This window comes from Platalea leucorodia (assembly GCF_965183815.1).
Source record: "Platalea leucorodia genome assembly, chromosome: 19".
NCBI classification, from domain to species: Eukaryota; Metazoa; Chordata; class Aves; order Pelecaniformes; family Threskiornithidae; genus Platalea; species Platalea leucorodia.
In genome coordinates, this window is record NC_138841.1 from 5,935,233 (window position 1) to 5,962,281 (window position 27,049).

The window sequence follows — 27,049 nt, forward strand, 5'->3', positions numbered from 1 at the left end:
CGCCCGGCCGAGTCCCCAAATCCGTCACCGGAGCAGGGGGATTATTTTTAGCCGCTGCCGGAGCGGAGGGAATGCCACCCACCGTGTGTGTCCCCCCGCCGTGTCCCCCACCCCATCCCGCTGTCCCGTGGCCACCCATCAGGGCCACCTCTGTGCCGGGCTGGGGGGGGCACAAGAGCCATCGGGGAGGGGGGGACAGTGGGGACCCCCAGCCTGAGCGCTGGGCTATGGGCGAGAGCCGGGTCCCCACCCCGTGACACCGGGGGGGGGGGGTTGGTATTTTAATTGGACCCCCTTCATTAGCGCCAGGTTCATTAGAGGCTTTGTGTCCGTGGGGACAGCAGGGACAGAGTGTCCCCGTGCCACCAAGGCTGGCGGGGATGGCGGTGGGGGGCCTGGGGGGGGGACACACGCAAGGTGGGATACGGGGACACCAGTAAGGGGACGTAAAGACCCCAGTGACCCTGTGGGGTGCAGGGATTTGGGGGCCCTTAAACCCGAATACTGGGGACCTGCAGCACCTCTGGGGGGACCCCACCCCGGCCCCCCCACCCAGTGCCACCCCTGCACCCAGCATCAGCCCTGGCAGGAGAGGGTGGGGGCACCCACCTGCCACCCGGGGTGTGGGGGGACCCTGTGGTCCTGCTGGCCTGGGGGACGGGTGCTGGGCTGGGGAGGGGGGTGCTGAGCCCAGGAGGAGGAGGAGGAGGAGGAAGGCTGAGCGCAGGATCCCATTAAAGAGCTTAGGCGGCAGGAGGGCGAGGGGCGGCACCCAGCAGGGCAGGACTGGGGGGGCTCGTCACCCACCCGGGGTACTGAGCTCCCTTTCCCCCCCAGGAGGAATCCCCCAGTGCCACCGCCCCCGCAGCACCCGGGGACCCCGCGGCTCCCGGGGAGGGGGGGCCCGGACCCCAGCCCCAATGCCAACCCAGCAGACGGGGGGCCACAGCCCACGGAGACGGGGGGAACCCCAGACCCACGCCCCCTCCCCGAGCCATCCCGGGGGACGCGGGGTGTCCCCGTGCCCCGCGGGCAGGGGGTGGCACGCCGCCTGTCCCCTTACGTAAAGCCCCGGGCCCACCTCCCCGAGATGCTCCATCTTTTTTTTTCCCCCCCTGAGCCCTAATCTTTGCCATCTTGGGCTAATTGGATTTCCTGGGTCACATGGCGAGATAAAAAGTCCCCAAATCCCACCGTCAAAAAAAATCAGGATATCCATGGGGAATTAAGAGAGAGAGCGGGGGGCAGCCAGCCCGCGAGGACCCACCGAGCTCTGCCTGCTGCGGGGCGCCCCGACCTCGGGGCGGCGGGTACCCGGCTCGGCCTTTCGGGGCTTCTCTTTCTCCCCCCATCGCCCACCGCCCGCCCCTGGGGTGCGCGCGCCGTTCCCCGCGGAGAGCTGGAAGAGCCCGGGGACCTAGAGGAGCTCAAGGTGTTCGAGGAGGAAGACGAGGCCATGGGGAGCGGGGCCAGCGCGGAGGACAAGGAGATGGCCAAGAGGTCCAAGGAGCTGGAGAAGAAGCTCCAGGAGGATGCGGATAAGGAGGCCAAGACGGTCAAGTTGCTCTTGCTTGGTAAGGGTGGAGGGGGTGTCCCCAGGAGGATGCGGGAGATGTCCCCTTGTCCCCACCCGGCACGAGGGACCCCGCTGATGCTGGGGGGCTGCGGCTGCTGGGGATGGGCGGGGGGCAAAAGCAACCAGGGAGAGGGGACGGGGACGGGGACGGGGACGGGGACAAGCAGTGCCATCAGCTCCTTGTGCTCTGCCTTTCTTCCTCCCAGGGAGAGCCCTGTCCCTGCGGCTCATTAGCCCTCGTCAGCCTGATGAGTTGCCCTTAGCGAGCTGAGGTTGCCCCACCAGCTGGGTGTCCCCCAGGGCTGTGCCTGGCACGAGCCGGGGGTGGCATCGGCTCTTGGTGGCCACCGGGGTGGCAGGGACGAAGGGGACAGCACGGGGACGGGACCAGGACACCGGGGCCGGGCTGCGGCACATCCCAAGGGGGTCAGCGAGACCCTGGGGTGCTCCTGTCACCATCACCCCCAAACCCCGCTGCTGGGTGCAGGGCGGGAGGGCACAGCCCCTGGGGGGACCCCTGCACCCTGCTCGGGCAGCGGGGTGACCCCACGGGGAGGCATGGGGGCCCCGCGGGGCAGGGACCGGCGGCGGGGGCTTATCCAGGTGGGGGGCCGGGGTCAAGGCGATTAGCACCCTAATTCTAAGCAGCTTCCCGTGCCGCCCTAAGCCGCTTACAGCGGCGAAGCCATGGCCGGCGGTGCCCGCGGCGGGCGGGAGGCGTGGGAGCCCAGGGAGCAGCACCCCGGTGGGTCCCCAGCGCCCCTGGGGGTCCCCGAGGTGTGGTCCGGCTCCGGGAGCAAGGGGTGACAGGAGGTGGCGTGGGGACGATGGCAGCGGGGGATGGAGGCCAGGCTGGGTGTCCGGCCAGGGGAGAGCGGAGCCGGAGGGAACGCGGCTCCGGTCCCCGCGCGGTGCCCATCACTGTGGCGTCAGGCCTGTGGTCTGTCCTGCCCTGGCCAGCACTAAGGTGCCCTCCCACCCTTTTCCAGGGGCTGGAGAGTCGGGCAAGAGCACCATCGTGAAGCAGATGAAGTGAGTACGGCCCGAGGACGAGGCACCCAGATTGGGGGGGGGTCACCAGGATGAGCCCCACAGGGCACGGGGGGGTGGCAGGACCCCGGTCACCCCCCCACATCATGCTGGTGGTGGCACCCTGCTGATTCCCAGGGTGGGGTGATGCTGGGAGGGGAGCGGGGGGCACCCCAGGGTGCCGCAGCTTGGGGCTGAGGCCGCCGTGCCCCCCCCAGGATCATCCACCAGGACGGCTACACGGCCGAGGAGTGCATGGAGTTCAAGTCCATCATCTACGGCAACATCCTGCAGTCCATCCTGGCCATCATCCGCGCCATGTCCACGCTGGGCATCGACTATGCCGAGCCGTCCCGCGCGGTCAGTCGGGGCGGTCGTCCCCGTCCCCCCCAAACCCGCCGCGCCGGCCGAGGGGACGCGGGGCCGGGGAGCCCCCGGAGCCGGGCTCCGTAGCGGCCCCATGCTTCCCCCCAGCCCCCTGTCCGGCCCCGGGGGCTTTCTGGGGGCAGGGGCCACGGGTGGGCCGGTGGCGAAGGGTCCCTCTTGCAGGACGATGGCCGGCAGCTCTTCAACCTGGCCGACTCCATCGAGGAGGGCACCATGCCCCCCGAGCTGGTCGACTGCATCAAGAAGCTGTGGAAGGACGGGGGGGTCCAGGCTTGCTTCGACCGAGCCGCCGAGTACCAGCTCAACGACTCGGCCGCGTAGTGAGTGGGGTCACCAGCTGGGATGGCGGGGGGACAGGGACGCGCTTGGGGACCCCCCGCCTGGCAAAATCCATCCCCACCCTGATCCTGGGAATCCCCCGTCCTCCATCCCACGGGTGCCAGGGGGCTGCAGCCCCCCGCCGTGCCCCCACAACGTCCCTGCAGCCCCCCAGCTCCCCCGGGGACGGCGCTGCCTTGGAGTCCCAGCGTTTGGCAGAGCTTAGCCCCCCCCCCCGCCATCCCCAAAAAGCCATCGGGGGGGGGGGGGGGGGGCGGGACGTGGGCAGCCCCTCGGCAGTGGGTCACGTCCCCTCCTGTCCCCCCCAGTTACCTGAACCAGTTGGACAGGATCACGGCCCCCGGCTACCTCCCCAACGAGCAGGACGTGCTGCGATCCCGAGTGAAGACCACGGGCATCATCGAGACCAAATTCTCCGTCAAAGACCTGAATTTTAGGTGGGTGGGTGGCCCCTCCATGATCCCCCCCGCCCCAGCCCCGACGTGGGGAGGGGGTTTGGGGTGAACCTGATGCTCCAGGGACCACCAACCCCTCCTGGACCAGTCACCGCATCCCTGATGCCGCCGAGGACAGGGTGCTGGGACCATCACGCCGGGGGGTGGCAGGACCAGATGTGTCACCTCCCCGTCCTTGTCCCCTCCCCAGGATGTTCGACGTGGGAGGGCAGAGATCGGAGCGCAAGAAGTGGATCCACTGCTTCGAGGGGGTGACCTGCATCATCTTCTGCGGGGCGCTGAGCGCCTACGACATGGTGCTGGTGGAGGACGACGAAGTGGTGGGTCGGGGGTCCGGGAGGTGACTGGGAATAGCCCAGCAGCATCGGGGAGAGGAGCTGGGTGCCATGGGTGATGGTGTGGGTGATGCGGGGAAGGGGTGGGAGATGCGGGATGGAGATGCGGGATGGAGATGCGGGATGGAGATGCGGGATGGAGCTGGCTCCCACCCAGCTGCACCCAGTAAAGGTGTCAGCGCTTCCTCCGGGGGCACAAGCAGCCCAACCAAGCCAAAACGCAGGGGCACGGGGCCGTGGCTCTGCCCTCGCCGCTGCCCACGAGGAAACCCCCCGTCCTGCCGAGCAGCCGCGGGTGAAGCAGCTCCCAACGCCGCCCTGCCACCGGGGAAGCGAGCAAACCCCGAGGAGCCGGCCCCGGCGCCGGAGAGGAAGAGAACGGGTCTCGATGAGGGAAAATCTCGCCCAGAGGCACCTCTTGCCTTGCTGTGCCCTCCGGGGTGGGCAGAAAAGCAGCGATAAGGGGCAGCTTTCACCCTCCCGGCAAGCGGCGGCAGGACGAAGGATGGCACAAGGGCGTTAAGCCAAGCCCTCCGGGTGCCCGGCAAGGGATGCTCCGGCAGAGCCGCTGCTCCGGCAGCGGGGGGAAGCAGCTTCGAGGGCGGAGGTCTGGAGAGGGGGAACCCAACAGCCCCAAAACGGGACGTTTCCAGAAGAAATAAGGGGTGAAGAGGAGCAGAGGAGGAGCAGGCTGCCTTCTCGCCGGCCGAGGGGACCGGGGCAAAGCGTCCTTGCTGGCATCTCCCCCAGCGGCCGGTCCCGCGGATGCTCCCTGGGTCCAAACGCCTTCGCCGGGAGCTGGGCCGGGGCCGGGTTCTGCGGCCGGCGGGGCTCGCCAGGGCCAACAGCCCTCCCTCCGCCACGAAGCAGCAGCGTGCGTGAGGCACGGGGGGAAGGAGAGAGCGAACGTCCCATCAAAGCCCTCGGGAGAGGCCGGGACGCTTCCCCCGCGCAGGACGGGGCAGGATTTGGCCGAAGGCGGCCCTGCGGGTGCCCTGCTCGCTGAGGCCGTACAGAAAAGCTCCTGGCTCAGGCGTTAGCAGGCCTCATTGAGAGAGCTTTAATCTAGATTTGAAGGGGGAAAGGGATAAAACCGGGCTTGCTAGGGATGAGCCTAGGGGTGGCACGCCTGTGCTGGAGAAGAGATCTACAGCCCAACTGAAGTGCATTTACACCAACGCACGCAGCGCGGGCAACAAGCGGGAGGAGCTGGAAGCCATTGCGCAGCAGGAAAACCGTGATGTGGTCGCCATCACGGAAACGCGGTGGGATGACTCGCGCGACTGGGGTGCTGCAATGGACGGCTGCAAGCCCTTGAGAAGGGACGGGCGAGGAAGGATTCAGCAAGGCTCAGGGCCGGGTCCTGCCCTGGGGGCACAGCAACCCCAGGCACCGCTGCAGGCGTGGGGAGGAGCGGCTGGGAGCTGCCCGGCGGGAAAGGGCCTGGGGGTGCTGGTCGACAGCCGCTGAACATGAGCCAGCAGGGTGCCCAGGTGGCCAAGAGGGCCAGTGGCATCCTGGCTTGTGTCAGGAACGGTGTGGCCAGCAGGAGCAGGGCAGGGATGGTCCCCCTGTGCTGGGCACTGGTGAGGCCGCCCCTCGAATGCTGTGCTCAGCGCTGGGCCCCGCACCCCAAGGCGGCCATGGAGGGGCTGGAGCGTGGCCAGAGCAGGGCAGCGAGGCTGGGGCAGGGGCTGGAGCACAAGGCTGGGGAGGAGCGGCTGGGGGAGCTGGGGGGGCTCAGCCTGGAGAAGAGGAGGCTGAGGGGAGCCCTCATCGCTCTCTGCAACGGCCTGAAAGGAGGCTGGAGCCGGGGGGGTCGGTCTCTGCTCCCCAGGAACAAGCGATGGGACGAGAGGGAACGGCCTCAAGCTGCGCCAGGGCAGGGTTGGGTTGGGTATTGGGAAAAACTTCTTCCCCCAAAGGGCTGCCAGGCCCTGGCCCAGGCTGCCCAGGGCAGGGGCTGAGTCCCCATCCCTGGGGGGATTTAAAAGCCGGGGAGATGTGGTGCTGAGGGACATGGGTTAGTGGGGGACTTGGCGGTGCTGGGTTATGGTTGGACTTGGTGATCTTAAGGGTCTTTTCCAACCTTAATGAGTCTATGATTCTGTGATTCCACGACTTCGCTCCAGCTGGATGGAGCCGTGGCCTCCTGAGGCTGCCCCTGCAGCAAACCAGAAGCCGCACGTCTGCTTTAAAACCAGAGCTTTTCCTTTGCTCTGCTCCTTTCCGCGGCTGCGGGTAACAGCCAGGGGCTGCATCCAGCAAGAGCATCCCCAGCCCTCACCGAGCACCTTCCAGCAGCCGTGCCGCAGGGCCACGAGGTTTCCCCGGATCATTTTCCCACCGTAAGCCTTCATTTCTGAAGATGCCAGGAGGGAAGGGAGCATCGCGCTGCCCGGAGATGCTTAACACCGCTCCCCATCCTCAGCGCCCACTGGATTTATCCGGGTTGCTCGCACGGCGGCACGGGGATGGGCGGGAGGGACTCGGTGCAGGCAGGGGACAGGCAGCAGAGCCCTTTGCTGCTGCGGCAAACAGGAGCATCCCCGGCAGCACGGGGGAAAGCTCCCCTCTCGGGAATGGGGGGATTTGGGGGGGGCTGCAACGGCCAAAAGGGGGGCGTAAATAAGCACCGGCGCTTGGTGCCAACGAGCCCGTTTGCTTGCAGAACCGCATGCACGAATCCCTGCACCTGTTCAACAGTATATGCAACCACAAGTTCTTTGCCGCCACGTCCATCATCCTCTTCCTCAACAAGAAGGACCTTTTCGAGGAAAAGATCAAGAAAGTCCATCTCAGCATTTGCTTCCCAGATTACGACGGTGAGTGGCTCCGTTCCCCCTCCTCCAGACCCCGCCAAAGCCTGGTCTCCGGCGCGGAGGCGCGTGGTCCCACCGCGGACACTGGGAGCAAGTCAGGAGCAGAGGAGAGGACAGATGTGGCCTGGGGAAGGTGTTTGGAAGGATTGAAATGAGCTAAAATGGCTTTTGTTTTGTTGTTTAAATCACTTTGCTAGGTGCAGTTGCCACCCAGCCCTTCTCCTCCTCCTCCTCTTCCTCCTCCGGAGGGAGATTTCAGCTCTAGCTCTCCAAAACAAGCCCTAAGCAGCCCCTGCTCCTCACCCAGCTCCGACGGTCATCTCCCATCGTCTCCTCCCTCCGCAGGTCCCAACACGTTCGAAGACGCGGGAAATTACATCAAGACCCAGTTCCTCGATCTCAACATGCGGAAGGACGTGAAGGAGATCTACAGCCACATGACCTGTGCCACAGACACGCAGAATGTCAAATTCGTCTTTGACGCCGTCACGGATGTCATCATCAAAGAGAACCTCAAGGACTGCGGCCTCTTCTGAGCCTCTGGGCGGCAGGTACGTCCCGGCAGGCTTCGGTTACGAGAAACGGTTATTTAACCGCAAAAAAAAAAAGGGCTGGGGATGAGGGGGATGCGGCAAAGCCCGCTCCATCCCGCTCTGCGGGGCGATGGGATGTGGGTCACCCCCGGCTTTGCCATCAAACACGGTCTGGAAAATGCAGAGCAGGGGAGGAGGCGCTGGGACGAGGGGGGAGCGGGGGGTGCGGGGTGCCAGCAGAGCTCCCCGGGGGCTGGGTTCCCTTCCCCAGCTGCCGGGGGCTCAGCCCCGTTATTATTTCAAACTCGTTTTGCCAGACTGCTTCACCCCCTTGCCTGTGGAGAGAGATGAAAACAGCAGATTATGGCCCAAATTATGCACCTGAGCCAGATCAAACCCTTTTTTCTCAGGGCCTCCTGTTGCCACAACACCGTCACCGGTGCCGCGCCGGTTTGCAGCCCGGTTGGGAGGCCGTGACCCAGCCTCGGCTCGCAGGAATAACCCCAGCGATGCCCCGGTGCAGCGGGGCGCAGGCAGGGAACGGCCATGCCTGCTTCGCCCGGCCGTTAGCTCCTCACCATAAAGGTTTAATTAGGGTTTATAACCCCAATCCTTAGGGCTGAGCCGCGGCGGGAACTTCTTCCCCGCTTTCCGAGCAGCTCCCAGCTTCGATGCTTTGGTTTTTAGGGAACCTCTGGCGCTTCCCTTGTCCCTAAATATTAATAGAGAAGCAAGGAAAAAAGAAGAAAGCAGGCAGGGAGGCGGGCAGGCGGCTTCCCCGCAGGCAGAGGCAGGACGGAGGGTACAGCTCTGCCTTGTGCTCCGACCAAAGCGGCTTTCGAAGCAGGGCGCTCGGCCGCCTTCGGCCGAGAACCCGCTTCTGGCACGGAGGAAAATACAAATACTGTGCCGAGGCGGCGGGCGGGGAGGCCCTGCAACAGCAAAAGCCGCAGGGGTTGATCAGCGAGGGAATACCGGGGTCGCTCTCCAGGCTTTTTGCCATTGCCTGGGTCAGAGAATTTAAACCGATGAATTTTTTGCCGTCGCCGAGCGTGATGCAATGAAAAGTCGCTTCTCTAAACCCACCCTTCCTGCGCCTTGCACCATTCCACCCTTAACGTCGTCATCTGAAAGCGTTTTTTAACCCCCTCTTCTTTCTTCCTCCCTGCTAGAAGAGGAAAGGACTCCCATTTCATCGCCGTTCTGCTGAGCAGAGCCAAAAGGATTAAACCAAGAAATAAAAAGTTCCTCCCACCCCACTTTTTCTACGACCTGCCCAACCGAGCCACCTACTTTCAAGCCCAAAAGCTTGAAAGCTGAAGCTGCTCCCTTTTGTGGCCATTTCCTCTTTTTTTAAAAGAAAAAAAAAAAAGAAAGAAAACCCTGCTCTCTACAGTGCGTGAAAGGCGGCGTTTATAAACGAGATCTGGAGTGGTTTGACACCAAAGAGCAGGAAAATTAACATGGAGCCACGGTACGTCCACGCTGCCGCGGCCGGGCAGCGCGGCGCGCCTCGCTTCTGCGCTCCGCGGCTGGCTTCTTCCCTTTGTCAGAGCTGAATTCATCAACCCGGGAGTTTCTGGGGAAGGCGGAGGCTGGGCTACCTACGAGTCGCTCCTGGGAGCCAACCTCAGTCCTTTGGCTGGAGAAATTCAGGGGTTTTGTGGCCTAAGGCTTGAGTGAATTTCTCTTGGGCGAGCACAGGCAGGAGCCCGTGCGTTAGGGGCCGGGGGAAGGAACGGCGCCTCCAGAAGAGGAATGGGCAGGATAAAGAGGAAATGGTTACTTGAAAGATTTTCATTCTGCTATTTAGAGCTGTAATTGCTCTTTACCGTTTGTAAATAAATCGCCGCCGGTACCGTAGCCACGTCCTGCATCCTCACTGTTTACTGCAGAGGTCACACGTACGGCTTCATTTAACTGTAGGAAAAACAAAATAAAGAAATACGCATGATGTCTATCGTTTCTCCCACTTCGATCTCTCTGGGATGACTCTTCCCGAGCCCCGTTCCTGTGCCCGGTACCACGGAGTATTTTACGTTCTTTGCGTTCATTGCGCGCACACGGATCTCCCACCGAGATCAACCAGCGCCCGGCACGGGGCCACCGCCGTCCTCCCGGGTGGCCGGTAGGGACCGGGGCACAGGTGCCACCAGGCCACCACCGACCAAAAAAAACCCTTCCCAGGCAAAGCACCCTCCTCCCAGCCGGCCGAGTAAAGCGCGTACTTGGACCCTGGCGCAGCTCCAGCCATCAGCCCGGGGAGGTTTGCGTGGCTTTGTTGAAAAGGCAAGGCCAGCCACCCGCCGCGGCCGGGCGAGGCTGCAGTAATGCCTCAAGGCTGCCGAGAGGGGAATTGTCAGGCAGGGAGGGCTCAGGGCAGCTTGGGGAAGAGCTCCCAGACCATAAATAAGCTCTTTGCGGCTACGCGGTAGCCGTTCACAGCACCCGCACGCATCCCTGAAGTATTTCATTCCGTATTTTAGGTAAGCGTCTTCGAAACGGGCTACAGCCCCTAACAGCAGTCCAGAGCAGTCCTTTTCCCATCAGGTTGAAAAGAGGCAGCAAGATTTGTGCTATAAATAAGCAATAAACTAACCACCTGCCAATAATCCCGCTGACCGACTGGATGCCTGCTGTTTTCCATCTGCGCCAGCACAACCCAAGTCTTTGGGAGCAGCAGAACCGGCGGCACGGAGAGCGCCGACAGCCGTGTACGATAAACCACGGGCAACCCTCCCCTCCCGTTAACGACACCCGTTTCCTATCGAAGCGCTTACCTTCTCCAGCAAAAGCCCAAAAACGGGGGGGAAACGCTGCTGGAAAAATGAAGAATGAACTAGAGAAAAGGCTAAACTGTTTACTCACCATTTTAATACTGCCAACAACTCTAACAGATTGAAACTGTACACATGACAAACTGGGAAAGAGAGTCTCAACGCAATGGTTCAGCAAAGGAATGTACTGACTGGTTATGACCGTTACTACAGTAAAAACGATGGCAAACGGGAATTTGGCACCACATATACAAAGTAAAGGCATGCTTGTCAATACAGTTTAGGAGTCTCTGAACAGAAAGGCCATGGTAAATGCAGAACAAGGTGCACCCTTGATAAAATCGCCCACCGGTTTAGACCAAAACTGCACAAGAATCGAAGCGGTTGGTTTAGTAGCTCTGTAGCAGCACGCGTTTCCCATCCAGTTTGGAGCTCAGCGTTCCACCTCGCCAAGGGAGGCGGCCCGGGGACGCGCTCACCGCGAAGCTGGCTTCGTGCTTCCCGCGCAGAATGACTCTCAATTGGGATATCGGCATAAACCAGGTTCACCCCTAACCATAAGCTAAAAAGACTCGCTCATCCTGCTGCAGAAGCTTCTTTCAAAAGCCTTAGGGTAGCAGGACGGTAACAAATTACACATCAGAAAAAGCCGAAGCTATCACCGTTAAGAGCTCTAAGGATTCTTTAAGTAGTTGCAGAAATATTAAATCCTGACCATACCAAGTGTTAAAAACAAAGAGTTCCTGCTAAGAGGAATACTTTCTGCATGATCTGGTCACATGTGCATAGTTAAGTGATTTTTTTTTTTGTTGTCGTTTTTTTATTTTTAAAACAAGATCCGTTTGCAAATAAAGAAATAAAATTTAGTAAAGTTATAGTTTTCTTGATGGAAAAAACCTTAAAAACAGACTAGTGGTGGCTTGTTAACCAAAGAAAGAGAGAAAGCTACATATCGAAGGTCTGGAATCCAGCACCTCAACTTCACAACAGCTGTACACATTTGAGATTACGCCATCCAAACGACGCCAGGATGATCTAGTCACACTAACAGTTGTTCCATCTTGACCTAAACTTCAACATCCCATATCAATAAAAAGGTCCCTAATACAGAAGATTGTGCTAAAGAATGCAACGATTCCGCATGCTGTTTTCGTTTCCCTGGTCCTGTTCATGCTTGCAGCTGTCCCCGCGAGGCAGCCAAGAGTCTGGTTCTCAAAACGCCGCATCGTAAAAACTGAAAAGAAAAGAGCGAGCGTTAGCGAGGCGAAGGCAGCCCGAGCTGGCGCGCAACGCTTCAACGCTACCAGCGGCTGAGCTTTACCTTCTTCCCACGCCCCTTCCTTCTCAATAGAGTCCACATTCCTTCAGGTTGTTTTTAATGATAACATCTGTAACAGCATCAAACACAAACTGCACGTTCTTGGTGTCGGTGGCACAGGTGAAGTGCGTGTAGATCTCCTTGGTGTCTTTTCTCCGGTTCAGATCTTCAAACTGACACTGGATGTAGGCAGCTGCTTCCTCGTACGTGTTGGAGCCTGAAAAAGATAAGATCCCTTACTTTGGCCAGCAGTTCACAGCAGAGAGATCTTTTAAGTACATATTAAGCTGCTTGCAACCATCTGCCTTATCCAGCTACAAAGCCAAATCCACCATTAACCCCTTCTTGGAAATCTGAAGTCTATTCCCAGCTTCTGGTCCGTGACCTTGGACAAGTCGCTCGCTTCTGCAACTTGCCAACTCCTCCCCAGAGATCGCTAGAAGGGAATGTCGTACACCGGCTACGGTAATGCTTCATGCTGGAAGCATGTAGTTATAGCAGAAGAGTGACAAATGACAGGAATAAGCAGGTTTGAAGGAAGGACCACTTAAAAAAAATAATCTAAATGCCTCGAGCAGTGACCAGGCGAAGCATCACGTCCGTGCGGGGCCACGGCAGGGAAGGGCTGCACCACAGACCGTTGCTGAAACACAGAGACACCAGGGTGAACAAGTGCCATCCCCAGGACGTGGATAAGTTTCAGAGCCTCTAAAATTGAATTTACGTGAAACTATTGTCCTAATAACATGTGGAAAAGGCAGAGTGACCTCGGTTTGCTGGAGCGCAATACTCTGCTATCCGTACTCCAGGCCATAAAGCACACGGACAAAGGCTTTTCTGAACCACAGATGTGCGTGACCACATCTCTTCCGAGAAAACAAGCTAACTTCACAGCCCAAAGATGCTGCCCAAGAGACAGAGTTAAGGGAATAGGGAAAAAGATAAGCTTTTAAGTTGTCTTGGATTGCGTAGGCTTTGACTGACTCATCCCTGGCAACAAATAAAACTCACGAAGCTGTCTTCGTGAGCCCAGCCTCACCTGTGTACTCTGGATAGCAGATCGTTAGTGGGCTTTTCTTAATCTTCTCCTCAAACAGGTCTTTCTTGTTCAAGAAGAGAATGATCGATGTGTCCGTGAACCATTTGTTGTTACAAATGCTGTCGAACAGTTTCATACTCTCATGCATCCGGTTCTGGAAAATAAAATGAGAAGGGTGATGCCTCATTCCCGAGCTACCAGGGGAGGACGGGGTGGGGGGACAGACAGGCTTTACTACAAAGGCCAGCCTAAAGAGCCAAGTGCCACCGACATGTCCTCACTGCCACTTCATCAGGAAGGGCACGGGCACAACCCTGAGCAGGCGTCAGGTCACCTCCTCGTCCCGTAGCTCCCCCAGGACGTGTCTGGTCCTCCACGGAGGTACTCACACCTGGGGGAAGGGGCTGCAGGGACAACTCAAGGCACCTCCCTCCCCTGTAACCAGGGCCTGGAGAAAAATCTCATTGACGCATTACGTTTCTTAGTTTCTGGGGCAAGATACTGCGGGTTGCTGCAAGGAAGCGCTCATCTTCACAGCCCTTGAACAACTGGAACAAGAGCAGCAAGCCGGAGACATGGCCCCGCCGCGATTCCACCTCCCTTCTCCTACAGGGCCACGCAGCCAGGCACTGCCAGCTCCTCCGTAACATACCATTTCCTCGTCCTCGGCCAAGACGAGGTCGTAATCGCTGAGGGCCACGCAGAAAATAATTGCCGTCACACCTTCGAAGCAGTGGATCCACTTCTTCCGCTCCGACCGTTGGCCACCGACATCAAACATCCTGGGAGAGGCAGGAGAACGATCTCAGAGGGCGCGGAGCCCTCCCTCCCCGGCCGCCACGCCGCTCACGGGGGACGGAGGCGGCTCTGCTCCGGACTTTCAAACAAGCAGGGTTTAGGGGAAAACAGGTACGCAGCCCTCCATCAGCAAGGCCAACCGCTCCGAGCCCTCCCTTTCTCGGGAGGGTGGATTTTAAAACCAGAATTCTTTTCTTTCGAGCAATTTCAGCAGGAAGAACTAGATGTTACCTACATCGCTATCCAGAAGTCTGCCGATTCACCAGGGCATGCTTATTTTGTTCTCTGGCTCCTATTTCCTTAGCAACAATCCCTTTGCTTGACTGGACTCCAACCACCTACTCATAGTCAGCTCTTCCAGTTAATTTACACTGCGTCTGACAAAGGATTATCTGGAACGTACTACCTGCACGCTATCGCTGGGACCCAGAAAAAATTAACAGGGTTAAGAAATAGTTTCATGTATTAAAAAAATTAAAAAAAAAAAAAATCTGTGAGCTATTGAAGTTTGAAGGCTACAGAGTTGCTTACAGAAGTTCTGCCTATAAAAAAAAAAAAAGATGCCAGTGTCTTGGATACCAAAATATTTTGATGAGAAGCAGGATTGCCCAGGATGTTCTGATGGACTGTGACTTAATTAAATCAAGCCAGATACAAGTCAATAGCCGAGAGCTATGAAAATCATAAACATTGATTTGTTATCAGAGCAAACAGGCAGACAAGAGAGGAACTGCCCAGGGTGGGCCAAAAGCAATGCAATTTAATGATGCCAAACAAGGCAGCCAGAAGTGCCGTTCGGCTGAGTCCAATCTTCTATTTAAGGTAAACCGTCCCCGTGGACCACAGGAGGAAAGATGAAAATCCCTGAGGATACAGGCTATTTACTTAGCTCGTATCATTTGCCATTCCTCTCCGCTGTTAGCGCGGAGACATCTGGAAAGGAGCGGCATCCTTGACAACTCGGCTTCGCCAAGCTAATCCAAATTCGAGTCACAGTTATACTCAGGCTACCTCAGCCCGTTATTAACGTCTGAGATTTAACATCAAGGCTTCCGTCACGGGAAAGATGGCAGCTTCAGGGTTTAAGATGTATTAATGCTTTCCTTTGTGGAACAAATCCCTCCGAGACGAGACACCTCGCGTCTCAGGCTCTGCACATGATCAATGATTCCAGGCAGGCTGGGGAAAGAGCAATTCCCCTCTTTGCATCAGGGAGGCACGCCTCCGAGCGCTCAGCCATTTCCCTTTAAAAGAAGGGTTATAATGATTAAACGGAATACGCCTGCTACCTCCAGCTCGCTCTTGCATTAGTCAGACGTGATGTTTTTTAAAAGAGCGCCACACGCTGCAGCTGGAAACGCTAATCCTAATACATCGCGACGGAAGGCGAGTTTTCCCTGGACAAACCCGAAGCCATGTAAACAGCTCGGTGATGCAAAGTGTTCAGGCATTTTTTTTGTTAAAACGGTTCACAAGTTAAGACAGTTCAGAAGCCAAAATGCTACCGTTCTCCCAAAAAAAGCGTGCAAACAAATCAGATTTTATAAGCAACGTTTGGATTTTTGCTGTAGCTCTTTCAAACTGTTTTCAAACGCAAGCTAAAAATAAGCAAACAAATGCTTATTTAAAGGCTCTGAGCAACAAAGACTTGAAAACATCGCCACAGACGAAGGGAACTCGCCCGAGATACGGGCGCTGCGCTTTCCTACATCCACGTTACGGGACACGAATGCCCGCCCCGCGGGGCTCCAGGCTGTTTGTCACGATCGGGATCCAAAGCGAGGATTTGCTAATGAGCAGCTCAAGAGCGGGGAGGAGAGCTAAACTGCAGGCTAGCAGCCGCTACGGAGGTTAGAGGGAGCTCGATTAGTGATACGTAAAGGGACACTGCCAAGGCCAGGCTCCATACCCGAGCCCTGCAGGGACTGGATTGAGAAGGCAGAGGGGACAGGCAAGTCCCCTCCGCCGCGGTGTCAGGCAAAGGCAGCCAGTCCCCAGCACGCTTTCCGCACGCCCCATTCCTGCTCCGCAGCAAGTGTCAGTCAGCAGAGTCATCTACAGCTTTGTGGGGAACACCATGCAGCCCAGAGGCAAGACTGACTGCGGGGAGAGCTCTTATCTCCCGCTTCAAAGGAAGGGGTTAAATTCAAACTCAAAATCCAGGAGTCAGTGTCCTTTTAGTATTGGGGGGTTTTTTTGATCCTGTAAGCAAGCAGTCAGTACCTGTGTCTGCGATTCCAACATAAAAGCAGCTGAAAAGAACAGAAGAAGGCAAATAAAAGTCAAACCGGTATCTCCAGTCAGCAATGCCAGTAGAGAGGGAGCGTAACGGAGGCAAGGAGGACAGTTAAAACAGGGCGAGACGTTTCGCAGCGCAGGTGTGGGACCCACCGCCGCCACCGCGCACGGAGAAATCACCGCAGTCCGCAGGGACGAGCGCTGCCCTTCACTTACTTGAAGTACAGGTCCTTGAAGGTGAAGTGAGTTTCCACAATGCCTGTAGTTTTAACTCTGGTCCGCAGAACATCCTGCTGAGTCGGAATATAGGTCGGCTGGGATATTCTATCCAAGTCATTTAGGTAACTAAACCAGAAGAGACAACACAAGATGCACTTTTTTTAGTCCGCTTGCTCGCCATGAATCTTTTATAAACCGCAGAAGAAAGTCATCACGGAATTTATTCATCATCTTCACATAGTACAGACCTCGAACATGCAGCGAACAAACCCCCTTGGGTCCCAGGGTTGATTTTGTTGGGGTTTTGGGGTTCTTTTTAAACCCTTCCCCATATGACCTTGCAGCATGTGCTGGGTGGAGTTCAGCTAGCCGGGGAGCGAAGCCTGATAAGAAGCTAGCAGAAGGATTGCTGATGCAGAAGCCATGCCAAGACTGCTATCTCTTGGGGCAATTCAAAGTAGTCAAGGTCTTTCGCATCAAAGCACAAGGCAACAAATCCAGCGGCTCGCTTTTAAAGGGCAAGGATAAGTCAAATGAACCAAGAGGAAAGAATTAAGCATCAAGAACTACCCCAAATGCATTCACCTCCTTTAGCAAGAGCAAACTCACACATAACACATCCAGCCCCCCAACGGCACGGCCGCCGGAGGAAGCCGTTTCTCCGCGGCATCAAGGCAACGCACCCATCGAGACCCCAACTAATTCCAGCTACAGCAGATTCCCTTTGAAGTTCGGCTCTCCGGCACATAAGAGGTATACATCATTTCCAGCAGCGTCAGAAATCCCGCTCCAGCCAGCAACACCTCTGAGCTCGTTTTTCCTGTTAAGGGGAAGGCGACGGCCTCCTGCTTCTGCGAAGGAGACTAGGATTGCTCCAGCTCCGTTGGGAAGGGACCGGAGGCAAGCGTTCAGCCGCCTTCGTGCGCAGCTGCCAGCAGCGTTATCCCTACCAGCTACGGCCACGTCTTTATCAGGAGCGGTTTTGCATCAATACGGCACTGTGCAACTGGGAGATTTTAGCGGCACGATGGCTCTACACTGGTGTAACAAACCCTGCAATCCCAGCAAAGCTTTACCACAGATCCACGGTCAGCCAGGGATGGCTCCTTCCCACGCACCCAAAATCTGTGCCAGGAGCTCCAAATTTCCACGTGCCTCCGTCACCGAGCAAGCAAGGTACGGAGCGACATCTCCCTCCTCCGTCAGCTTCGGCATCTCCTCTGGCCAGGACTACCAGCATATTTGCAGAGCACTAACCTATTTTCTGAACCCCAGAAGAACCCAGCCTCCCCGCCGGCCTCCTGCCCGTGCTCGCCCAGCGCCGCAGGGCTTTTCCCAAAGAGCTGGTAGCTGCAGGCGGTTTTAGCCCAGAAAGAGCCAACTCCCCTCGTTCCCCTCTCACGTTCAGTGGGATGACAGGTTTGTGAACCGCTCTTTGACCAGAAACGCAGCACCCAAAACTCACACTTGGGATTGGCTTTAGTTTCAGCTTAGTAAAACAGACTTTGGAAGGTACTTACCTTCATTAGGCTTCTGTTAAGAAATATTTCTGAGGAAATAACATGCCCAGATTTTCCTGCCCCCTCCCTTTCCTACCAGTATGCGTTTAGCTGGGATACGGTGGTTCAAAAGCTGATGGAAGAATGGACCCAGCAACTCCTAACAGCTTGGCTTTGATACAGGTCACACAGCTGCCCTGAATCACCGAAGTGATAAATGTGCAAGCTGAGGCTGTAAAGCATCTGCTCCTAATTGCCAGCTTCCAGCATCAGAAGTTTGGCCAGTGAAACTGGTATAATTCCTGCTTCGGGGTTTTTAGGCAGCCAGCGAGGGGTGAATGGAGCCAGGCGACTCCCACCAAATGAATTGCAAAGTGCCACTTGCACGTCAGTCAGGAGAACGAGGTGTAGCACATTAACTGCTGCTCTATCTGCAAGCTGCCTTAAAAAAAATAAGCGTTGCCAGATTAATTCCAGAAAGACTCAAAGAGCAAATAAGTACTGGATCCCATGGAAATACCTACGCAGTCGGGAGATCCAGCACAGGGGATTTCTCGGTAGCAGAAGAGCCGCCCAAGCGCCCGGGCACGCAGCCTCCTCCGGCCACCCTCGCCTTGCCGGAGGCAGTCGGCTTTGTGGGCAGAGGAAGCAGCTTGCCCACCCAAAAAACCCGGCTGCAGAGCCCAGCCTGTGCAGACTGCTGCTTGTTTCCCTCTACCACATACAGATTTAGTGGAACTTGGGGAAAAAAAACCCAAAACTGGAAAAGCACAGCCCGCGACTCAGGGTTTCGAGCGACTCATAACCCACAGCTTGCCGCAGCCTGTCTGAAAGTTTAAAGATGTTCCTCACAAATATTGTTTCGGGAACTGAAAACATCTACCTTACTGAATCTTTCTACATCCCACGCAGTTTGAATCCCTTTTCACAATCTCCTTCGCCACCAGGCTTCCTTCATACGCTGAGGTTGCAACACTTGTTCCCCACCTTGCATCCTTGTGTTTACAGAGCCAACTATTTCTCATGCTTCAACGCCGCCTTGCAAACACAAGCTTGCAAAAAAGACAGTTTTGTTTTGTTTTGTTTCCCTTCTTTTTTCACCCTTAAAATGAGGGCTCGAGTACAAAAACGCTGACCGAAAGCCTACAGTGTAACTCGTGTTTGTCTTAGTGACCCTCCAAGCCTTCCCAGGACGTCCTGTGCCAGGCTGGCACTGGCTCAATACCTGCGTGTGCAAGGATCTGCAGTTCCAGTTCCATCAGAAAACCTGCCAGCTCCGATGTCGTCCCACCTCGCGCTCAGACTGCTCTAAGAAACACCGACCGCAGCAGCGGGATGTTCTGAAGCGGACGGCTTTCAGCTGGTGAAGACAACAGAGTTCCCCTCCTCCACGCGCTCACATGAACCCTGGAATGGTATTGTCCTAACAATTCAGTCATGTTTCCTTTTAACGCTGGAAAGAATGCTTTCAAGGCCAAAAATGGCTCTGAAAGCCCTGAAAGATTCATACAAAGCATTTATTATGAACGACTAGCCGCAGCTCCGGGAAGGAGGGGCTGGCACCATCGCGCCCGAGGGCAGAGCGGCAAACAAAAGCCAGCCCGCGCCAGGGAGAGGAGATGCAGGGTTGGTACCCAGGTGGGTCGGTATTTGCAGCCACCCAACACCCAGCTTTCGAGAAACATTAGCACAAGCACCTGCGCCCGTCTGAAAATACTGAATAACTGAAAATACTGAAAAATACTGAAAAACAGTATTCTTCCTACACAGGCTGACAGCTCGTACAGAATTAATCATCTCCAGGCAAGTCTTCCTGCAGCAAGAAGAAAACAGGCGAAGACCTGGTGAAACCTAGATTTCAGAAATGCATTTCTTTCACAGAAGTCTGCCTCCTCTCTCCCCTCATGTCGAGCTGGATTTTGGCAGATTAAGCAAAGTGGAAAACAAGGTAACAGAGCGGGATCTCCGGGAAAAGGGAAGGTTGGGCATTACCTTTATCAATTTGAACGCTCATCTGGGCCAGCTAAGGCAGACCCACAGATGAAAAAGCTCGCTTCAAAAGCTGGCGCTGCGCTCCCCAAGGTGGTGCTGCTCGAGGGGAATCGCAAGCAAGCATCAGGACACAAACGGGAGGGCAATGCCCTGCAAGCTAGCGCTCGAGAGCAAAGAGGGGGGAAAAAACCACATCGAAATAATCTAGGTTTTATCCAGCATCGTGTCAGGGAATTCAGGCCAAAACTGCCACTTGGGAACAAGACACGATATGCCAGAATAGAGAATGGCTGATCAGAAACGATGCTAATTGCCTGTGAGACTGCAGATAATTAATTACCTACAGTATCCGCAGACTGGTGTCGGCGTGAACTTCGGAAAAAGTAGCGAAACCAGCAACTAAAATATTTGAAAACATTATCTGCTTGCCGACATTTCCGAGTATCGGATGGAGGTAATCAGAGAGATGTGCGAGACAGCAATATGCCTCAGCATCCGCACCACTGCCCCACCAAGCCGGTTTTTGTTCTTTGTAGCTATTACACCAAGAATTGGGCACCGAGGTCTGAAAGGCTTCGCCACGGCGTCGATTCGAGACGGGAGCGGTGAGCTACAGAGCCGTTGGCTCACATCAGAGGTAAAGAAAAATGGGAAGTTGCAATAAAGTAAGTAAAAATATAGATGTTTGAAATATCACAGCAGAAGAGCGGGGCGGTTGCTGGAGGAACGTTATCAGATGGAGCCTGAAGAGGACACTGAGCGTTTACACAAGTGCTTGAACATCCACAGTTTAGACCAAGAGTTACTCAACTGTTCTTGGAGGGGAAAAAAAGAAGAAGAAAACAAGCAGAACGCTATGATTCCAGGACAGATCATTTGGATTAGTGTCACAAGTGGTTATCTTTGGGAGCTTACCCCCGCCCGCTGCGTACGGATTACGACACGCCGTTATTATGGTTGCCTCCTCTCCTCCCACACGGCCTCCTGCCTGCCGGGGCGGCTCTCTGACGGGCAGGATCCCTGCCTGCACAAGGGGAAGTGCTCAGCGAGGCAGGAAGAAAAGTTTTCAAAATAATTCAAAATACCCTGAAAACCTTGGCTCTCTGCCACAGCACTCCTGTTCTTGATGCTACCTAATTTTCACAAGCCATCATTCATATGTTCCTCTTTTTTCCCCCTTCTGGGTGTCTCAACAGAGGCCCCGAGGTCTGATGTGAAGCAAGGAACAGCACCCATCAGCCAGAACCGGGCTTGAAACACAGCGCGAGACTGAATTTCGGCTGGAAAACCACTCACCTCAAATGGGGCACGTATTTAAAGGCTGCTAACCCTGAAGTTTCAGTCAAATTTGTAGGAGATATTGAAAGGAGCGGGGAAGTGAAATTCCCCCAGGAGAACTGTGCACAGAAGCCAGTACCTACGTGACCACCGCCACAAAAAGGGGGAATTGCAAGACATCCATCCTTTAAGTGTGGAGAAGGGAACTAACTGGGCAACAGCAGAAGCTACGGCAGGTCAGGAGCCACGCACTGAGCGGAGAGGACAAAAAGAAAACACCGACTGAAGGCTCATCTGGCCAGCTCATTCTGTACGCTGCCGAGATGGGGGTCCTGCAGGAGAAAACAGGTTTTTAACTGCGTGATCGCGCTTGGTGCTAAAGGAACCCACTCGCAGCGTTTCCTAACTGCTGAGTTGCTTGGCTACCGATTCAAAATAACGCTGCTTTAGTGCAACTTCCCGTGGTCTTAGGACAGGAAGCCAAATTCTCTGATGTGCTTATCAGAAAAACGCCACGTGGGTCGTCATCGGGCTGAAATCTCTCTGCCACGCAGATGTGACACCAGCCCACAGCAGCAATTCGTCACAGTAGCTGTGCCTACACGTACCAGTACCAGAAACTGGACACGAGTGGGTTGTAGATATTCGGGAAGAGGAATAACCCTCCAAAATCCAGTCTCTGGGAAGCAGTGGGATCAAGTGGGCGCCTCCGAGCAGGCGTACACCCTCTCTCCCCGATCTGCTGTTTCTGACCCCTTCCTACCCCGTTTTCTCCAGCCTGCCTTCATTCTCCTTCTCTTTCAAAGCTGACCATCACGACCACAAAGCCAAGGTTCCCCATCTTTAGCTTCCTCCTTGAGCTCCACTCAACCACTTACGCTTTCTGCCCTGGATCCTCCGCTCAAGAAGTCCTTAAGCTTCCCTTCTCTTCTCCATATCATTTCATTAAATTATTCCCTCGTTCATCCTCCTCCTCCTCTATCCTTTTTTCTCCCTTTGAATCCAAAGCTTCCTCCTCGCATGCTGTAAAGGCACACACGAATCCAAGAAAGCCTCCTCTTGTCAACTCACTTACCTTGATCTAAACCCATGATAGCCTGCCAAGGTGTTACAAATTTAGAAAAATTCTTCCGTATTTTCAAGCTAAAATATGCTCTGCGCAGACAGAGCCTGCAGGCAACTGAGCTGTGACACATCTCAAGTTTCTTTATAAAGAACTTGCGAACTAATTTTTCAAAGGCGTAAAACTTGGCTAAATTAGGACAAGTTTTCAGCCGGACATCAGGAGGCACACTTAACCCCAACATCATCCGTTCGGAGTTTCAAATATTTGTTCTAGAGAGACAAAGCACACACCTTTTTAAAAAGGGAAAAAAAAAAAGCAACGACTGTTTTGCTCATTAAAAGAAATAGTTTCCCCTCCCTGCACTAACCTGCCTCTTGGAAATGGAAGAGGCATTTAGTCAAAATTCTCATTAACCAGGCGGCGGCAGCCTACAGCGCTCCACGCTATTTATCTAGTCATAACTTTCCAATTGGCGAGCAATTGTCTGCGTTTCCGAAACAGAACAATAAGCAGGTTTAGAGCTAGCCTGCAGCGCTGCCCGCGTGGCGTCCGGCGCAGGAACAGGAGCGTAGCGAGAGCCGTTAAGGAGAACAACGATGCGAATATTGATCTGGCAATATCAGGAGCTCCCGCTATTGGAAACTTGTTGCTCATCACAAATTTGGTGGTTTAATCGGGAGCTCGGTTTCAGGAGGCCGTTACTCCTTTCTGTAGGGATAACGAAGGTGACATCGCTGATCACCTGCTGTAACGAGCCATCTTAATGCAAGCTGCTCGGTTATTCTTCTGCTAAAGACAGATTGGTAAATTCACCTAGGCACAAAGCAAGGAATGTGGGTTTTTTTCCCCAATACTACAAACAGGGAAGACAAACAGTAACACTGACTTTGATGAGTTAAAGCACCAAGTCACCGTGTGAGCCCAACCAGCGAGACCAGGGTTTCCGTCCGCGCCCCGGGAAGGGGACCCAAGCACCACCCCGCTTTCAGTCACACCAGCCCTTTCTGAACACCGTTTGGTTTGTTGTGCAGAGCCCAGAAGCCGGTAACGGTTTCTTACTATGATGCGGAGTCGTTAAGCTGATATTCTCTCGATCTGCTGAAGCAGGCCTGAACCCCAGCGTCTCTCCATAACCGCTTAATCACGCCGGCGAGCTCGGCGGTCATCACGCCTTCCTCTGCGCTTCCAGCTAATACAAACAGCTGACGGGCATCGTCCTGCGGGAAGAGGGGAAACCAAAACAAGTCAGGATCTACACCCATTTATACCTTTACAAATTACAGCGAGGCTTAACACCAGTAACGATCCTAGGGGCTGCAGCAACTGCTCTACGGAATCACGGTCCCCTCTCTCACACTGTCTATCCAGTCTTCTCCCCCAAATCATCACGTTATTTTTCTCCTCCAGTCAGAAAGGCAAATTCTGGGCAAGAAGCTCCAGCCCGTGGGGCGAGACGCAGCGATCACGGGTGGCACACACCGCTTCTGTGCCCCCATCGCTGCAGGGACCACCGCTCCGAAGTAACAGGCAGCGTTCACGTTGGAAACGGGAAATTTCAGTAACCTGGCGCAGTGGTTCAAAGGAAAAGTAGGAATGTCAATGTGCTGCTATAGATTAATGAATGATAAATAATAGTTTTTAAACTGGAAAACGTTTATTATAGCATCATATAGTATGGCAACATGGGAAAATTCAGTATCAAAAGCAGGTTTGGGATGATTACAGGTTTAAAGCTTTGAGGACTTGCCATTTGCTGCAATAACTGTCAGAAGTAAGGGAGACAGATTTCTTAATAACGCATTTCATCGGGAGATGGGATGGACTGATCAGGATTTGAGCGTTTGCCCTAGAGCATGAAAAATTCTTCTCAGAAGTCTTAGAGCAGGACCTCGCTCTTCTCCAAGTTAACGAGCAGATTTTGAAAGCGAAAAACAGGCTGACCTACATCCCACACCGATGTTTATTTCTACAGCCATCAGACGTGCCAGCTTCCTTTCGGGAGATGTAAGAGACCTTTCGCTATCCCAGCAAGTTCTCAACTTCAGACTGTCTCCTCCTAACATCGGCTCCTCTCACTTGAGCCCTAAACCGTACTGCCCAGCACGTATCCGAGCTTGGGCGAGAGTCAAGTCCGTGTGCTACTCCAAAGGGTGCCTCCTCCCCAGCACCAGCAACAGGCACCTAAATTAATTTAATCGAGGTCTGAACTGCCACAATGCAGAGGCGGACCTCAGCGATGAGTCTTCGCAGGTACAGCACGTACGGGTACGGGGCTGTGCTGACGGGTCACCGCCGTGGTTTGCTGCGAGACAGTCGATGTCGTTACCCTGGGTCTTTTCCTAGGAAAGCGTGGCAAGTCGTTTGCCCTGCAGGGTGGATTGGGACACAAGAAAATTCTTGGCACTTGGCCCTTGTTCTGCTTTTGCGAAGCCAGCTAAGCCTGGGCAGGTCGACTGAGAAAGGAACTTGGATTTGAACATCTTCCTCCTTCCAGCTACGTTAGCTGGGCTGAGATCACCGCTCGGCTTCGACAAGCACGGAGGAAAGGTGGAGGGGAAGGCCAGGGAGGATTTGGAGCAGCAGCTGAACAGCAGCCTAGGTTCACATGCAAGTGTAGATGTGCCCTTCAGCCAGGATGCTTTATATCGTAACTCCAAAATATCTGCGCTTGCATCACAAAGAAACCGAGCAGGTTACTTCACTTACCGTCTATTAACTGTAAGCAGGAGGAATTTGCGCCAGACAGCGAGAGTCCCAGGCTGCGCAGCCACTGCCCTATGCTGATATACACAATTCCCTCCTCCTACAGGTTTTCAGGCGTCCCCCGCTCTGTCTGTGCCTTCCCCACCACCACGGGGGTCAAGACTTCCCGACTTGGACCATCTTGAAGTGTGAACGCTAGTAACCGCTAGTAACAGCCCAAGGAACGAGCAGCACTGGATGGGTGGGGCAAAGCAGGGCCTCAAACCCCCAAACAACGAAGAGGACAAATAGGAGTAGTGAAAATTATTAAGATTTATTTGCCTCAGCTTAAAAATTAACTGGCACTATGCTGTGAAACACTACTGAGGACTGGTGTCAAGCAATTTAAAGAAAACCTAAGAATTTTGTTAGAAATTCAAATATCTTAGACAAAAGTTTGGGGATTTTTTTTTTTTTGAGCATTCAAACTAGTAAAGGTTCTCACCCATAACCTCAGTAAAATACTTGACACTTTGTACTGGTAATATATTAGAGTTTATGAAAGGTCTTTTGCTGTTGTATCTTGTAACAAACATATTTCCACCGCAAGTATCACGGACTGAATTTCCAGGATTCATTAACACAATTCACAGCACAGACTCAGACTAAGGGAAATAAGTGAAATACTTACTGCTCTGGCAACCTCCCCAAAGTCTATCTTTAGCCTTCCCATGGCTCTTATGATTGCGATGATGGACTGGATAGTATTGCTGTAGACAACCACTTTATACTGTTTGCATTCTTCTTCCGAGTAGCCATCCTCATGAATAATCCTGGAAGAAAACCAAGCTGTCACTCCCAAACCAGAAGGGCACCACAGATTTCTTATTTCATCTCGCACAAAAACGCAGTTTACATGCCTGCACTCTCACTTACTTCATCTGCTTCACGATGGTGCTTTTCCCAGACTCTCCAGCACCTGAAAAAGCACAAAAAGCATTCCAGTTAGCAACCGCATGAAATTAAAAGGAAAAGCGGAATGTGCTTTTCCCAGTTGCCACACAGAAGTTGATGAGGTTGCTGCTGGTAACAGAGCTCCAGAGCAGCTGACCCAGACCCTTGGGAGGGATCGCTGAAGAGCACGTCCACAGGTACGTCCTTCCCGGCTTTTACAGATGCTGACGCTCGTGATGCATTCATCCGCTAAAAAAAAAAAACCCTAGAATTCCTGAATTTCCAGAGTACGCTTCTTGCTCACTGAGGTTAGCCACCTGGAAGGCAGCTCTGAAAAACTGGGATGAGGATTTATCTAATAAATAACTGCCTACCATCCCTTCCAGCTCAGTAACTACAGGCCACGGTAGCCCTACAGCTAAGGGCATCATCATCATCAGCAGCCGCTACCCACCGTTACTGCGCTGTGCGGCATCAGCCTCGAACAACCAGGTGGATGCCATCACAGATCCCGCAGGATTTTTTTTACAAGGAACATCTAATCGGGAAGCAATCTTGTGTGATACACAGCGGGAGGGAAGCAGACCCAGAACAGAGCTCAAAAGCACGCACGAATTGCTCTTGCAGATCCAGGCGAAACAGCCTGAGACGTTAAAGCCCAGAAACACGTTACTATGTCGGAGCAGGAACACCATAAGGGATCTTGCAAGTTCCCTTCTCAGCACAAAATCAGCCAAATGTTGCCCGGAATCATTCGAACTAATGTGCTTTTTCCACGGTGGAAAGACTAGGTGCGTTCCCACGCTCCATTACTATGGCGTAGTGGTAAGCGCACCGGTATCACTCCTGAGCTAGATATCGCTTAAACAGCTCCGGCGAAATTCAAAGAAGATACCTGTCTAGACTTGAAGTGGCAACTAAGGTGTCTGTGAATCACCAGCAGGAAGATCAGGGACCTGGGTTCCTGCTCGAACCCTTCGGCTGCCAACGCTGGTTCCCACAGCCACCAGACAACTCGGGGACCTTCACCGCGGCACGCCCATACGCGTTCACCCGCGGAACACGCAAGGTGAATTTGAATTGATTAACAAGCTCTATTCTCTCTCATTTCCCACAATACAAGGATTATTATTCTGGGAAGCTGAGGATAAAGAGACCCGTAGGTTTAGCTCCGAAACGAGCCTTTGCCACAGGATGATTTCTGGTCGAAATCTCGGACCTGCAGGCTGTGGCACTTGGACGTGCCCGCGTTCCCAACAGCCTTCCGTCAAAGCAAGGCAGAGAAACCTGGCTTGCCAAGGCCCTGCGGACCTGTGGGGGCCGAGTTATCCCCCCGTCTGGCTGCAAAGTAACAGCTAGTTATTCTGTTTGTCACAGCTTTTGCTCTTGAACCGCAGAGCGCTCACAAACCGCGTCCCCCTCCCACAGGCAGGCGGCAGAAACCACCTTTGCACACCCGTGCAGCAGCCGACAGGCTTGCACAGCTCGGTGCAGCAGACGCCTACTCCGGGACTCGAAGCCACGACGTTATCACCGTTTACCGAGCTCTGCAGTCAGCAGCTGAGCCGCGCTGCCCGTACGCGTGCCCGTCCCAGCCGTGAAGCGTGCGAAAGGCACGCACGACGTTACTGCGTGTCAGCAAAAGCACAGGTCCTGGGTTACTTGTACCTCGTGTGACCGCAACACCAGGAGTTCACTGCAAACGAGCCGGAC

At 54.9% G+C, this 27,049-nt stretch overlaps 2 protein-coding genes across 2 annotated transcripts in view; one reads left to right on the forward strand and one right to left on the reverse strand.

The window, feature by feature from the left end:
- Positions 1 to 1,456: 1,456 nt before the first annotated feature.
- Positions 1,457 to 7,479, forward strand: GNAT2 (G protein subunit alpha transducin 2; the record flags this gene model as incomplete). Its single annotated transcript, XM_082330315.1, has 8 exons — positions 1,457 to 1,574; positions 2,566 to 2,608; positions 2,824 to 2,965; positions 3,155 to 3,312; positions 3,640 to 3,768; positions 3,977 to 4,106; positions 6,793 to 6,946; positions 7,289 to 7,479. The coding sequence occupies 8 exons, from the start codon at positions 1,457 to 1,459 to the stop codon at positions 7,477 to 7,479; spliced, it is 1,065 nt and encodes a 354-aa protein (XP_082186441.1).
- Positions 7,480 to 10,340: 2,861 nt separating this feature from the next.
- Positions 10,341 to 27,049, reverse strand: part of GNAI3 (G protein subunit alpha i3) — a 32,179-nt gene continuing 15,470 nt past the window's right edge. The window contains exons 2-9 of the mRNA XM_082330314.1: positions 25,319 to 25,361; positions 25,074 to 25,215; positions 22,760 to 22,917; positions 15,863 to 15,991; positions 13,263 to 13,392; positions 12,611 to 12,764; positions 11,575 to 11,788; positions 10,341 to 11,487 (exon numbers count right to left, since the gene is read on the reverse strand). Coding sequence (XP_082186440.1) covers positions 11,598 to 11,788; positions 12,611 to 12,764; positions 13,263 to 13,392; positions 15,863 to 15,991; positions 22,760 to 22,917; positions 25,074 to 25,215; positions 25,319 to 25,361 — 947 coding nt within the window. The 3' untranslated portion in view covers positions 10,341 to 11,487; positions 11,575 to 11,597. The remainder of the gene's footprint in view (positions 11,488 to 11,574; positions 11,789 to 12,610; positions 12,765 to 13,262; positions 13,393 to 15,862; positions 15,992 to 22,759; positions 22,918 to 25,073; positions 25,216 to 25,318; positions 25,362 to 27,049) is intronic.